General features: G+C 31.4%; 1 protein-coding gene across 6 annotated transcripts in view; it reads right to left on the bottom strand.

Moving 5' to 3' along the window:
• Window positions 1-16,710, bottom strand: part of USP34 (ubiquitin specific peptidase 34) — a 202,416-nt gene that overhangs the window by 58,407 nt on the left and 127,299 nt on the right. For all 6 annotated transcript variants that reach the window (XM_064494458.1, XM_031467101.2, XM_031467100.2 and 3 more), the window contains 8 exons: window positions 15,274-15,314; window positions 15,011-15,135; window positions 13,794-13,946; window positions 12,776-12,880; window positions 10,807-10,862; window positions 10,600-10,720; window positions 2,986-3,169; window positions 2,390-2,550 (listed from right to left, as the gene is read on the bottom strand). In XM_064494458.1, the coding sequence (XP_064350528.1) occupies window positions 2,390-2,550; window positions 2,986-3,169; window positions 10,600-10,720; window positions 10,807-10,862; window positions 12,776-12,880; window positions 13,794-13,946; window positions 15,011-15,135; window positions 15,274-15,314 (946 nt within the window). The remainder of the gene's footprint in view (window positions 1-2,389; window positions 2,551-2,985; window positions 3,170-10,599; window positions 10,721-10,806; window positions 10,863-12,775; window positions 12,881-13,793; window positions 13,947-15,010; window positions 15,136-15,273; window positions 15,315-16,710) is intronic.

Below are 16,710 nucleotides of genomic sequence, written 5' to 3'. Positions count from 1 at the left end.
CACTGTTATGTAAAGAAACTGAATAAACAGATCTTAAAAAACTGCTTTCCAGATCAACACTTACTCGGTTCAATGCTGATTTACAAGTTGGAGATTTTGCAAGAAGAAAAAACATCTTATATTTGTGCAACAAAGTTGTTTTCCACAAATAAACCCATACATTAAAAAACACATTATATTAACAGATGACAACCCATCCTCCTCACTTATTCGTATCTTTACTTTTTTCTAGAACAGCAGATTCTTAACACTGCAGGGGAATACTGGCCAAGATCTTCTGAAAATTTTTCTAAATATTCAAGTACATTGAGATTCAGGATTCTGGCTAGACTCATTCACGAATAGACTTGGTCCTCCAACACCAGTCTTATAGGAGAGCCCCACATTCATGTCAGGCACTTGTTAGATATACTCTATCTCATTCGAATATTAAAATACACCCATGAAGTAGTTAATATCCTCATTACAAATTACTACCTGTTATAATTTTGAAGACACGCTGATAGTCTCATTGAATAATAAGTCTCAAATATGCCACAAGTATCCACTAGTTATGTCAATTTTGTGGGAAGTGCAAGTGAAATAGCACAAGACAAGGACTCTGAAATAGAAATCTGTTCATCATATAATTACTACAAAATTATATGATAGAGGAATTGAATAAAAGGAATCAACAAAATTGACAAAAACAACTACAGTATAGTCTTGGCATATGGGAGACTTAATATTCCATGAGATTATGAGAATAGTCACATTAAATGACATTTCTAGTATATAACATTATACATGCAAATTGTTAGTAATTCAGAATAAGAAATAGTCAGGAATTAAGACCTGGATTTACATTTTTGTTCAGGAGAATAAATTCTTAGTTGGCTGCAGAAGTGAATGAATTATTTAAATCCAATAAAACCAAATATGCAATTTCTAAGTAAATTATACACCCTACAAATGTGTATTTACTACTTAAAAGAATACATGTTCACTCATTAGGATGTCTATTATCAAAAAAATAGAAAATGGTAATTGCCATATGATTCAAGCAATTCCACTTATGGGTATCTACACAAAAGAAGTGAAAGCAGGGACTCACATGGATATTTGTACACTCATCCTCATAGCAGTATTATTCACAATAGCCAAAAGGTGTAAGCAACCACAAAGTGTCCACTGACAGACGAATGGATAAACAAAATGTAGTATACACATATAGTGAAATATTATTCAACTTTAAAAAGGAAATTCTGATACAAGTTACAACACGGATGAAATCCTGAAGACATTATGCTAAGTGAAATAAGCCAGTCACTAAAAGGCTAATATTGTATGATTCTACTTATATAGGTACCTAGAGAGCCAAATTCATAGAGACAGGAAGTAGAATAGTGGTTGCAAAGGTTTGGGGGAAGGCAGAATGGTAAGTAAAATATTTAACAGATACATAGTTTCAGCTGGGGAAGGTGAAAAACTTTTGGCGATTGATGGTGGTGATGGTTGCAATGTGAATATACTTAATACCACAGAACTGTACACTTATGTTTACTATGATACTTTTTATGCTATATATATTCTACCACAATGAAAATACATGTAGCTTTCACAAATTTCCACATGCTAAATGAAATCAATTATTCAACTATTTCTAATCATAATCAGTCTCAGATGGTAAACTTAAAAACATCAATATAACTAAAGCCAAAAAACAAACCTACTTGAGTATACAGTAAATTGGAGACCTTGAAGCACAGCTTAAACATATTAAGGATTCACTGAAGATACATACAGAATTGCAATACTTGGTTAGAGGGGAAAATTGCCAGGATATCAGGGTAAGATAGAGGAAAACAAAAACCAAAGTGCAAGCATAAGAAAGTTTGCTAAGAAACTATAGAAGCAGTGCAGAAGGCAAACTGAAAAACAGCCCATGGTTAGCAAAGAATGAAAACTAGAAAGAACAAGTTAACAAAAATATCACGAAGCAGAGTTTACTCAAACTAGGCCCACAATCAAATTTACTTTAGGATAAGTATAAAAGAAACAAGTCCAGTGATTCTGGTAATATTTCCCTACTTTGTTTTAGGCTTTGCTTATTTTCTATATAATTAAAGTTTGTATTTATTTTTACTGAAAATATCGTTTTTACTGGATACACTGTATATTCCACAACTGTGTTTTCCTTTGATAAATATACTACATTGTTTGGAGTAACCCATTGAAACGTAAAAATTGAAATTTACATAAACTAGCTAGTAATCTAATCAAATTTGTCACTTTTTTATTCAAAAATTATCTTCTCAAACAATATTTTACTACACTGAATCAAGACTGATCAACAAAATTTTAAAATTTTGCTTTATGGTTTTAATTTTTAAAATAAGGAAAACTCTACCTTAGCAGTGAAGACAGCCTGTCTTGCTTCAGGTATCATATAAAGTTGCTGAATAGTAGAAGCCAAGTAACAAGTAGCTCCAAGGTTAGTCAGGCCAACAAATCTACACTCAGCACGGACATCTTCGTGAGGCCAGTAGTCCCATTTATAAGGCGCATGAGCTATTGAAAAAAGAGGAAGGAAAAGATGCCCCCCAAATCAACTATTAATGTATTTTGCTTTCATTCACAGCTACTACCTCCATTACTTATTAAGTTCATATACATGACACTATTTATGATAATTTTTTAATTAGTAAGAATATATAATAAAACTAGTTCATTCCTAAAAATTCAAAGGACTATCAAAACTTGAATTAATTTGGCACTGAATTATTTAATCCCCAAATGCTAAAGTATTTCAGATATCTATAAAAAGTCATCATACCTCTTTTTTTTTTAAAAACCAATGTTTGTTTTTAACTTCAATTATGTCAACAATAGCAACAGTTTATAAAGTTAAAACATGTAAATAGTGAATACTTTAAATCATACCCTCCAAAATCTCATTTCTGCAAACAAAATTTAGAAAGATTAGAGGAAAAGAAGACTACTTACACTGCATGTGTTGTGCCATAACCCAGTTATGTATTAGCCTGTAGTTTTCAACAGACCCCTTCACCATCTCCACTAACAAATCATAAGCAGCAGCTCTTGAAGAATGTGATTTGCACTTTGGCTGTTGTCTATCTTTTAGACTAGGCAACAAAAACAGGAGATTGAAGATATCCCTTAAAAATTCCTAGAAAAAAGAGAAAGACCAAGTATGTTACCTAAGTTTGGAAATTAATTATTTTCCAAATATAGTAAGTTACACAGAGTAAACTGGATTGTATGACAATCTACAATTTACTAAAAACACTGTTTAAAAAGTTAAAGGAGCATCATATACCATCATCTGAAAGTATTCCCAATGTTCACTTCTTTTAGAGAAATAGGGTGGGAGTGGGGTAGGCGTGGGAGGCTAACCATTACTCTTCCCTCCCCTCGATACCTGATAGCTCATTCTTAAGAGTCCCATCTACAACGTTATTATTTTCCACTTCATTCATTGAACAAACATTTTTGTTCAGGACTCTACTCTTTTTGCAGTTACTTAAGTTTCTCCTTATTTCATTCTAATAATTAAAAGAGCAGGAGCAGCAACAGCAGCAACTTACCCATAATAAGCCCTTACAAGTGCCAGATACTATTCAAAAGCCCCAAAACAAAAAACAAAAAAGGTTAAGAATCTTTCCTGGAGTCACAGAGTTAGCAGGTGCCACAGTCAGAACACCAAGCTCTCAACTTCAATACCAGTTAAGTTAAAACTAAGGTGCAATAAAATGTATTTTAGATGTACTTTTCCCTAAATTCAATCTTCCTGAGAAAGGGTCACCTTTCCCACTTGTTCTTTAATTGGTCCTTTGCTACTCTCCCAAAGAAAATTATCTCCCTCACCCATCTCAAGTACTACAACGGTACATTGTTCTGGGGTATAAAACCTCCAGGGGTACTTTGCAGAAAAGAGGTAACGTTAAGACTGAGACTCTGCTATCCTTAGAGAGGCTGCATTGTAAGGCTGGCTACTGGCTGTCATTTGGACACTTGAATGGTAAACAATTCCCTCCTCTGTTATAAATCTTTCCCTAAGTGATTAAAGTGGCTTACTGTGACTATTTGTATTTGGTTTATGCAGAATACCTGTTTTCCACCTGGAAATCTGGAATTCAGTGACTGTGGTCAGTTATGCAGGTTATTATGTACCTCCATGACCCATCCCCTGGTAAAACCCCTGGTCTTCTAGGCTCAAGAGAGCTTCCCCAGTAGACAATACCTCATACATGTTGTCACACTCATTGCTGGGGCAATTAAGCACAGTCTATGCAACTCCATTGGGAGAAGGCGCTTAGAATGGTGTACCTGATTTCCACCAGACTTGGCCCCATGCTTTTTCTTTTGTTGATTTCATTTTCTATTATTTTGCCATAATAAAGCCTTGTCATGAATACAATTACAGTGCTGAGTCCTTTGAATCCTAGTAATCACTGAACCTGGGAGTGGTCCTGGGAACCTCTGACACAGGCACCAAATGAAGGAAAATTTAAAGTATTTCCCATTAATGACCTCACCTCTTCCGTCTCACTATTGTCAAAGATAGTACAATGCTTAGTTTCTAAGAACTATAGAAGTAAATCTGAAAGATTATCTGGAAAGTGAATAGAAGCTTATTTTACATAGTTGACAGACTGATAGTAAGATTATACGTTGACTATTTTATAATTGAGAGGTGAGATGACTGTCTCGGAAACACAGAGTAACGCATTTACATGAACTGGAAAATAAAGTCAAACTCACTCAAAAAGAAATGAAATTGGCTAATAACTAGTTTAACAATGAACAATGTTTGCTAATCAGTTTAGATCTAGACACTTAATGACCTAAACACCCATAATGCCAAAGTTCTGACAAAATTAATTTAACACTTGTGATAAGATAAAAACAATTTATCAAAACATTAAGAGTTGGTAAAGCATGTTGAAATGAACAATACTTTTATTTTGCTTCCTCTGAGTTTACCAGGAAAGCCAGTATCTCTAAGTGAAAGAGTAACGTATATATTAATGTATCCATTTGATAAAGAATGGTAAAGCCATTTTGGTATACTTCACAGAAAGAAGACCCTCAAACTGATACCTGAGAATATTAAAATAATTTCCTTTGATAGATCAGAGTATGATCTTTGCTATGTAATTCAGAAGAAATTCAAAGAGCTAAATAACATTATTAAAACAAAACTCCTTCCATTCCTACTGTAAACAAGGCTTCTCACAATTTATATCTACACAAATATAAAGTAGTGAAAGACTTAATGGACACATAGTCATTCTAGCTTAATAAGTAATAGCCATCTACGACTATATAAATTAATTTTAAAGCCACATATCCTTCCTAAAGCATATATTTTGAATAAAATTGCATTTTTAATGTTTCATACTTATTTGGCAAAATTCAAAGTGTATTTATGTGGTTTGATGACCTATGTCCAGATACATGTAATGTAACAATAATTATTTATGAGAGAAATATAAGACACCACCATGTAGTCACAGAAAATAAGTATTTATCAATTTCAATCACCTGGAAATTATATCCTTTAAAAATACTTAAGCCTAGACTATATTGCACAATACAGGGAATACAGCCAATATTTTATAACAATAAATGGTGTGTAAGCTTTAAATTATTGATCACTATATTATACACCTGTAATTTATATAGTATATGTGCATCAACTACAATAAAAAAGTTAAAAACTTGAAAGCTCTAGAAATTTCTTAAAATTTAAAAATCTGTGAGAGGATACCTAGATTTCCCAAAGTTATTTAAAGAATATATGAACAATAACAGTTTGAAAACCACTTCAAAAACTGTTTGAAAAAGTATATTGGTTCTCAACCTGTTACCAGATCTAGTTTGTTAAAGCATATTCCTGTTATTTGATCAAAAACTTTGAAGACCCCAGTTATTAAATTACAAAAGTAATGCTTTTATTTTATTGTACACATACAAGTAATTTCCTGTGACCACAATAATGGCCACCCAGCTTCCCAGAGTTACCTCCTATACTTCCTCAAACTGAAGCCAAACTGAACCAACCACTCAATATTCTGCACATAACCAGTGGCTTCCTAAGACTTATTTTTCACTCATGCTCTTTTCTGTGAATCAGATGCTTCCCTTATTTTTCTACTTAAGAAAATTCTGTCCTGGTTACAAAAGCTTTATCTTCTTTAAAGCCTTTCCTAATCATGTCAGTGTTATCTGATCTTCCATATCTCTGACAGGATCCCTTTACTGGCTCTTTTTTTTTTTTTTAAACTATGAATTACAAGTATCATGAGCAGTCATTACTTGTGAAGGTACATACAAATTCTGCATAAGGCAGATGTCTCAATAATTACCTGCTGAACAAATGAACCATTAGACCATCAGTTCTTAAGAATCAGGGTTGAGTCTTAATCATCTATTATTCAACATGTATTTGCCAGATACTGTACAAGGTAGCAGAGATAAGAATGGGGTTTATATTTTTAAAGGAGAATGAGAAGAAGCAAGGAGGGAATGAAAGGAAGGAAGATGAAAGAGGAAGGGAGGAGGAGGGGGAGGAGAGAGAGGAGAGGAAGAATTAGTAGCAGTGGTAGTAGTGATGATGGTGGTGAGAGATACCAAATGTGGCCTGCAAAACCAAAAAAATACTTACTATAAGGCTCTTTACAGAAAACATTTACTGACTCCCAAAACCAAATTACAAATAAAGTTTTTTAAAATTCTTAAATAAATAAGTAAAACATCATAGCAGAAAAAGTATTTCTAGTATCTTAGAGATAAGGAAGACTTTTCATAAAAATACACCAAAACCAACTGCCTTAAGCACCTACACCTGGATATCTAATTGACATTTCAAATTTAACATGTCCAAAATAGAACTTCTGATTTTGACACCTCACCCTTCCCCAGTCTTATCTATCCTGAGCTTTCCCTTTCTTAGCAAATGGCATTATCATTTACTAAGTTTCTAAGGCATAAAATTGACCAGTTATTCTTGATTAATTTCTCTCTCCCACCTCACAATCTTATAGAAATTTAAGTCTTATGAGCTCTATTTTCAATAAATACCTAAAATCCAGCCACTTTTCACCATCATCTCTCTGCAAAACTTCTTAACTGGATCCATGACACACACACCTGCCCTCTTAATTCTCTACCTAGTCTAGATCTCCCCAGAGAACATAAGTGAAGCTTTTATTTAATTTTTTTAAGTTGAAGTACTGGGGATTGAGCCCAGGACCTCAAGCAAGCTAAGTATGCACTCGACCATTGAGTTATTTGCCTCCCTCAACAAGTGAAGCTTTTAAAATATTAATTCAGACCACATCTCTCTCCTGTACAAAAGCTCCCAAAGGTTTCCCATCTCATCCAAAACACAATGGAAATCTGTAGTTTTGACTACACAAACATTAAAAACTTCTCAATGAACAACTACTAGTAAACTATAAAAACTTTAACATTGCTCTGGAGGTTCTAGACAAAATAAGACAAGTGAAAGGATGGAGAGACTTAAGACTTAAAAATGAAGAAATAAAACAATTACTTGAAGGCAATTATGAAAAGCAAATAAAGATTTTGATACTAGAGATAAAAGTAGAGTTAACTAAAAAAAATCTACAAACAGTAAGTGAACTTAGGGTGGCATGCAACAAATTCATACACAAAAATCATTACTCTATATATAAACAACTATTAGAAAACACAACTGAAGATTCCATATATGTTACCAACAAAGAAGATAAAATTCCTAAGAATAACCTCATTGAAAAATTCCTAAAATTCAAATTCTAAATGAAAACTTTAAAGTGAAAAACACAAGAAGATTGGTTTTGTATAAATAAGAAGATAAATCTTGTTCTTGTATAGGCAAATTTAATATAATTTCAATTTTTCATAAATTTAACAAACTCCAATTTTAAAAAGTATTAGAATTTTATTTTCTGAAAGAATGAGACAAACTGACTCTAAAGTTCATATGAAAAAATAAACCACCAGGAAAATTCTGAAAAGGAGTAATAGGGAAGATGGATCATCTCTACAAGATACTAACAAGTGTTAATCTACAGAATTAGAATATGATATTGGTGAATGAACAGGTAAGTAGAGTGAAACAGGAAGTCCAGAAATAAATCCAAGTATATACGGCTATTTCCTTTATACAAGAATCCTACAACTTCTAAAGAAAAGGACCAAGTATACACATAAAAGGAAAATGAGAACAGGATTTGAGCAGGTCAGAGAAAAGAGAACACAAATAAATGGCATACATGTAAAAAGAAGCTCAACCTTACACATAATTACAAAAAATAAAAAATAAAATAAAGAGAATCTTTTCCACTTATCAGACTGGCAGAAATTAAATACTTGATAATACACTAGATAGGTAGGAATATGGGAAAATAGGCACCTGGCTCACATATATTTTAAGTGGAACCATAAATCAGCTCAGCCTCCATAGAGGACAATATGGTTTTATACTGACCGAAATCATAAAAGCACGTAACTCATCAAACAGCAGTTCTACTTCCAGAATTTTTTCCTAAACAATGGATGCATGAACATTTTCCCTGCAACATCATTTGTAATAGTATAAGATAAGCTAGTTAGAATACATTACATAGTTCCAGAAAAAGAATATTATGTAGTTGTTACAAAGAATGAAATTAACTCTCTATATATTGATATGGGGAATCTCTAAGGTAGGTGAAAAAAGCAAATTATAGAACACTGCGTAAGGCTTTAACATCTATAGACAGTACTGAATAGTGGTTAGAAACTTGGTCAGGTAAAGAGTCTGAGTGTCATCAGTAAAGCAAGTTGCTTAACCTCTCTGCCTTCTTAGTTCCATCATCTGTCAAAATGGGGTCTAATAACAATATCTACCTTATAAGAGCTTAAACATTTTGCCTAAGATAATCATTTGTATGAACCAATACACAAAAGAGAGGAGAGAAACAAATGGTATAAAATGCACATGAATAATGAAGATAAATTAAATGAGAATTTTGGAAATAATCCCTGTATATATGAGAAAAGAGCTGATATTTTCAAAATAAAGAACTTTTGACAATAAATTAAAAAAAATAACAAAAGAATACATGCAGGTTATGAACGGAAAATCACAAGCTAAATTTAAAAAAAAATTTTTAAATTTAAAACCAAAAGAAGAACTTAGTTAATACAAGTGGATAAAACAAATGAAAAGACACTCATCTTCAACATTCACCAAAGAAATAACACTAAAGCAACAGTGAGAGTGGCAAAGACTGAAACGTCATGTAAGGAATGTGAGGATGTCTGAGAAGCTGGCACTCTTAGGTAGTGTGGCTGGGAGCATAAACTTACAAGAGTCTTTTGTAAACCAATGTATTCTGATTAAAAAGAATCAAATTTACTTTTAAGAACTTATATAAGTGTATAATGAGACAGGTGTACAAGAATGTTCCCTGCACAGTGTTTTTCAAACTCTTAACATAAATGTTAATAAAGATTAAATTATTTCCCTCTTTCATGTATTCAATTTTTAATGTATTTTCTCTTTTTTGATGTACTCATTTAAAAATAAAGAACACAGATCACAGGATGGTATTTACATAATATAAATTATATACCTGTGTATTTAATATAGCCACAGAAAGTCCAGAAGGCCATTTACCAAAGCATCATGTGAAATTAAAATAAGGGAATCTTCTCTTTGTCAGTAATACCTAAAAATTTTTTTCTTTCTTTAAAATGAGTTTTGCTTTACATAATATGTTATCAGAAAATCAGTTAATATATTTATATTTTGGAATATAAATTACATATTGGTTTATATATAAAATAAAACTTCAATCATCAAGACTATAAATCAATCAAGTTATTCCCATTGAGTGTAATGAAAAAATTTAAGAAGGACCCAGAAGAAAAAACACAAAATGGGGCTTTGTGAAATAGGGGAAGTAGCACAGAGTTAAGATAGATAAGACTGTCACCTTAAGTTTATCTCAAGAATCCCTTAGCCTGTCCCCATCAGGACAAACTTCCACCTTTTTGGTTATTCTTGTGTTCCCTAATACAATCAGTGGACTTAAGAAAACAACCCTCCAATCCGTAACTCCCTCCCTCAATGAAGGCAATGACAAAAGGGTCAATGGAAGAGTACATAACTTAATCTAAAGAGTAATTACACATTTCTTGGTGTAAAGTCACTAGGTGTTATCAAATAGTCAACAGATTTTATGTCAAATGGGCCTTTAAGATATGAAACAAATGAGCTAAGTACTCTAACAAGTACTTATTAATTCCACTGTGTAAGTTATTAACTCAAAATATTCAATCCTATAAAAACATAACATTAAAGTAGAGGCTGTCTTTCTATACAGTCATGAGAATTAAAAATTGTTTCTAAATTCTAAGAATAAGGCTAAGATTTGTATTTCTAGAAATCATTTTATTCAAAATTCACTGTTTCTGCCAGCAATAAATTTTTGGTAAAGTTTATAGTTTGCATGTTTAAGGAAATTTAACATACCCACATATAAGGAAACAAAAAAGTTTAATCTTATTTCATATAAATATTTGGAAGTCTTAATTACTCACCTGCCCTTCCCTTGAAAACTTAAAGGGTGGTTTGTGTTTAATAACACTTGTTGCAAGCCTTAGGAGTCCTGTAAGCCCATCATCTTCTATATTACCATCTTGATGATCAAGGATCTCCCTGCTACAAAAAAGAATACAAGATAGTTTATATAATTATGTCCTTTCTTTCTTCACCAAAATAATTGTCAATCTTACATCAAATTTTACCTCCGAATACAGTCAGCCAAATGTCGTGCCAAAGCATCTAGGTCGAGGAGTGTTGTCTTAGTACAAAGAGAAAACACAAAATTCCAATAAAGATTTTTATGTTAAGTATTTTAGACATTATTAAAAAAAAAATCATTTCCTTGTAAGTAACAAAAGTTTGGTTCTTTCAAATCATTAGTATACCAATTTAATTATAAATAATATAACTAATCTTTATTTATACATAATTATCAATAAAATTTTAGTTGTTAACACATCACTGAGTCTTTTTAAAAAGAATCAATGGAATACTGGTAATAAATTATGAGAGTCACAGTAATTTATCGAGAAGACACTAGGTTGTTGTTTCATTTTTTCTTTAACAATTTTATTGAGATGTAATTCATATACCATATAATTCACCCACTAAGGTTTGCTTTTAACACTACCTTTAGAAATTAATTTAAAAGTATAGTTAATTTTAATAAAGCTTTAATTTTCATTATACTGAGCAATAAATAAAATTAAAATAGAACTAATTTAAGATTCTCAAAGAAATTCAGATCTTTAAGAAGGAAAATTACTTTCACTAGCAAGCAAAAAATATTAGATTCCTACTTTAAAAAGGTAACCATAGATTTAAAAAAAAAAAATCAATGTTTATCTGGCATCAATATTTTTATAGACAATATTAAATGTAAAAATCAATATTAAAAGGGAGGGTATAGCTCAGTGGTAGAGCACATGCCTAGTGTGCAGGAGGTCCTGGGTGAAATCCCCAGTACTTCCTCTAAAAACAAACAAAACAAAACAAAACCCTAATTACCTCCCCCCTCCCACCAAAAAGAAATCAATATTAAATGTAAAAACAGACTTTAATGTATTTAAGTCAAGTATATTTAAACACATTCTGGGGGGAAGGGGAACTGGAATTGGTAGTCAAAAGATACAAATACTAGGGATGAAAGGCACAACATGATAAGTATAATTAACGCTGCTGTATGTTTTATATGAAAACTGCTGACAGTGAAGTGCTCATCACAAGAAAAAACTTTTTTCTATTTTTAAAATTTTGTATGTGATGATGGTGTTCACTGAACTTATCGTGGTAATAATCTCATGATGTATTTAAGTCAAATCATTATGCTGTACACCTTAAACTTACATAGTGCTGTATGCCAATTACTCAGCAAAACTAGAAGAAAAAATTAAAACATGTTCAATATTAATTTTTATAATTTTTTCTCAAATGAAAAGTAGAATATTTAAAAAAATTCAGATGTGAACTGTTCCTTTAAAGTAGGAAATTCAAATACTGCAGGATTTTAAAAATGTTAAGTGTATATACTGGACTTTGATTGAAATACATGAAAAAAAGTTGATAGAAAATGTTTCCTAAATATTTAAATGTAGCATCTTCAAGGGTTTCTCATTTTTTCTGAGCTCAATTAGATGCATTTTAGCCTACTTAATTTACAAAAAAGAAAAAAAGTTTTTATGTGACAAGTCTGCCTTTGAAATCAATTTTCTTTAAATATTTCTTTGTTTGAATGGAAGTATCATTTTAGCCTACTATAAGAATATTGGTAGATCAGTAAACTGATAGTGTTTCTTTAAAGTAACTTCTATTTGAATTGCAATTTTATTTTATGTATTCAGTATCCACTTGCTATTACAGAAAGCTGTATATTTAAAGTCTAAATTTCACATTCCAAGTCAGACTTTACATCCACAAATCTTACTCATAAGACACAGGAAACTACCTATAAGTACCAAACGAAGACATTTCAACTAAGGTCAAAGTAAAAAGAAGAAAGTAATTAGAGCAGAACAGAAAGATACAAACACAGCAGAAAAATTACGACATTTTCATCTTATTACAGAATGAGAAAAATGCCCTTAATTATAAATAAAGACCTATAAAATCATAAACATATATGTGCATAATTCATCTCTATTAACAAGTCAATGTATAATTTACTGAACATACCTGACTAGCATCCTTTATATGTATGTTGTCAACTAATTTGCACAACAACCAAAAATATTCTTTACATCCAGGTTTTAACATTGGTTCTTCTTCATAATCATCTATCTATTAAAAAAAATTAAAACTTTATGAAAACATTTTTAAAAGGGGAATAACTGAAAATTACAATACATCCTAAAAACTATAGGCTTTATAAAAAATTAAATCCCTACAAACATTATTCAAAATTTAACAAAAATATGGAGAGAACTCTCTACTCCTAGTTTCTGTGAAATTAGAACTAGGTACATAAGTGAACAGTAAGAAAGCTTTCAGAAAAACATTACTCTCAAATTACTTATAACCTACTTGGAAAAGATACGAATAACGTATAATGCTAAATAATGTAATACAAACTAAGAACTCAATTAAAATCTGGAAAAGGAACCTATACAAAATGAGTATATATAAATCTACCTACATGCAATGGTCTATTAATAGTTTTGAAATCTGAAAAATAAAGAATGCAATACATTTCTTACAGTCAGTGATAGAAGGTAAGTATGGAGGAGAAAAATGTAAATCCACCAATGCATTGTATTTCTGGGATTAGTAAAATTACAATCCCAGACTGTCTATTAATTGTCTCTGGATTTATAACTTGGTAGAAAGATTTTTATAAGGCTAATATACACGTTGGATCAAGGAAGAAAATTAAAAATTCAGAGTATCATTAGGATAAAAAAACCCCCAAAGCTGTGTGACTGAATGAGAAGAAAGCTACATCTGATGTTTCTATCATTCAACTTATTAACACAAGGCCCAGAACCTAGTAAGAACAAATGCTATTTTCTAGGTGTAACATGGACACAATATGTCACAATGCTGTCACTTTAAGAACTATGTAACTACTATCCTCCCAGTGAAAACTATAGATAGTAAACATGTATTCAGAATTACTGTAACGATAATACAATGACATACTTGGGACAGGAAATTACAGAAACAGAAACTGCCCCTCAACACAGTAAAATCTTACCCTGATAGGTTTGAGTGCTTGAGCATCAGGAAGAAATTTCAACAATGTTGAGGCAGCCAGTAGCAGAAAAGAGCGATTGATTGAGTCTCCTCCATCCAGCCCTGACAGAGATAACTTATAAAGACCATTGCAAGACTCATGACGAACTGCAGTCTAAATGAAAAAGCAAGTTCCAAAGATAGTCTGAGTTAGCATTAAAAAGTTAATTTTAAGGTTAATATGTTGGCAGAAATAACATGTAAGGTGGAATCTTCAGCAACACATTTTAAAATGCAATGTCCTGATCACATGCTCATGCACCTAAATAATACATGATCCAATGAAGTACCCAAAAGCACAGAGTAATATGTAAAAACATTTTAGAAATTCCCCAAAATGATCATAAAAAAACCCAAATAAATACAACAGACAAATACAAAAGGGACTGAGAAGAGGATATTCATAATAATTTATTTACATAATTAAGTAACAGGAAAAATATTTTCAGCAAAAGAAGCAATTTAGAAAGTACTTAAATCAGAATATTTTAAAGATTCTAAGGGACTTGTCCGAACGTCACAATAGTTACCTGGGACACAGCCAGCACAAGAATACATATGCATTCAATACAGTGCTAATAATATCAGAAAATATTGTCTAAAAAGGATATGACTATTGTGGCTAAGTATATTAGTAAGAATGTGTTTCTACTATTTCATTTAGAAATACGGGGTGAGTAATATCAAGATACAATTAGTGTAAATTCTATTGACTTCATTGTGAACACTTGAAATCAAAATACATTTAACTTAGTCTCTCTTGCATCTAAGGGATACACTCTAATTAAATAGAAAAAGCAAAAGAAACTTCTCTAAAACATAAATTACAAAAATAAATGCTCAAAAAAAGATAAAATAAATGCTCAAGTCCTTCCAAACCCCCAGAAAAAAAAAACTAAAAAAAAACTAAAAAAAAACCCAAAACCAAAAACCCAAACAAACCTAAAACAAAATAATTACTCTGTAAACAAATACTGCAGAAAATATGAATGTTATAGAATATTTAACATCCACACAATTCAAAACACTCTAGATCTTAAAGGATTAAATAAGTACATTCCAGGTAATGTGATATATTTATGGAATCATATCCATTTGTTTCCATTAGCTCTCTTTTTATTATCAATGCTACTAATATGAAAAAATATGAATAGGACTAACCCTCAATCTTTATCTTACCTCAGGAATGAGGAGAGTCAATTTCTTTAGCCAATCTTGTAAATGATCACTATCAGCAAGGCTAGATTTCACTAAAGAACAGCAATGAGCCCAACTCACCAAGAGCCACATTGAATAATGTGAAACTAAAGAAAAAATTGGAAAAAAATTACTATAAAGGCTTGTGCTATGAAGAAAACAAAATGCTCATTATTAAATATATATAAATGTATCTAGTCATTCAAATCTTTATCTATTAAAAATTAACTTTGTGGAACCCTTACCTTCATGTCTAGACCTGTGATCAGACTGAGCTTTCAAAACTCTGTAAGGTAAAAACACATCACCACCACTAATTAAATTCAGCAATGAATTAAAAATAACTCAATTTATTACTACATAGCCTTTAGCTTTCTCTGCCCCCTTGATAGATTAGATTTTAAAAGCTAATAATTTATTTTCCCATGGTCTTCATTTTTTATTTAAAGAATCCTTGGCAAAATCTTATTATAGCAAACATCAAATGACTGCTCAGAGTTAATGAACAAAATCTGAGTGAATCCTATATTGACTGAAGTCAACTGTTAAAAAGTGCTAAAGCTCTGGTTAAAGAGGTATGTATTACAAAGAGAAAGGTTATAATGTTTTAGTTTAAATTTCAGACTCCTTAAAAAAAATCATACACTGACATAAAATGTTCTTCCTTCTGTATTGTTAATGCAAATTTCTATCAGGAATTCTTGGAAGCAAACCACTGAAAAGTAGTGAAAAATTCCCAATTTAATTCTATATTTCACTTCTATTTTTTTCCCCATGATACTTTCAGTAACTTCATTAGAAAATATATTACCTCAATTTAAAGAAAACAAAACATTAAAAATTTTCATTTTAACAAAACCAGTAAACAGGGATTTAGTATTCACCTTACAAATAAGCTGTCTTTAAAAAAGGACTTTAGCATCCTCACTTTGTTATAATGAACAAAACAACTTTCAAAATCTCAAAAAGCAAGACTCATCCGTATTACTGATTTAAAATAAATGGTACTAAGAAGTTAAAACTTACGAATCAAGTATTTGGCCATATTTCATGTTTAACTTTTATCATATTAATTTAATACATTTAACTTTACCAGGAGGAACCTACCCATCTACTTTTAAAATCTGTAGCTTTAGAAGATTTTTGCTAACAGGGAAAAAGTTCATTCTAGCTACTTTAATTGACACAAACCTCCTAGCACATATAAACTGAAGGTGGAGGACTATGAAAAGATAATGGAACAGGAACAGGAGCCAAGAAAACACAGACTAGAGGGGGACAGGGAGGGCTCACATTAGAGATCTTAACAAGATCTTTTAAGAATGGAAATGGTAGAATGAAAAGAATTGCTGCAGTGAACCAGCCTGAACAACAGCAGCTGGTATCAAACCTGCGTATTTATATTTCATTGTGTCAGGTTAACAGGATCAAGCCAACATTTCTTAATGCTGAAAAAATAAAAGCAGACTAGAGCAGTTATTGACAAGCAGTTAACAAGACTTGAGCCTTGTTAACTCAATATACTGTGATGCATGGGATAGTGAGGTATACAGAATGTGTGTTAGAGGACAAGGAGAACTAGTTAATTATTTAACTGGAGAGCAACTGGCAGGTGGAGTATAAAATGTATTTTATCATAAAAACCAATGTCATATATAGCACTTTTTTTGATTCTCCACATT

This window comes from Camelus dromedarius, chromosome 15 (assembly GCF_036321535.1).
Source record: "Camelus dromedarius isolate mCamDro1 chromosome 15, mCamDro1.pat, whole genome shotgun sequence".
In the NCBI taxonomy this organism is placed as follows: domain Eukaryota; kingdom Metazoa; phylum Chordata; class Mammalia; order Artiodactyla; family Camelidae; genus Camelus; species Camelus dromedarius.
Note: the sequence above shows the minus strand (reverse complement) of the source record. Positions and strands in the feature narration are given on the sequence as shown.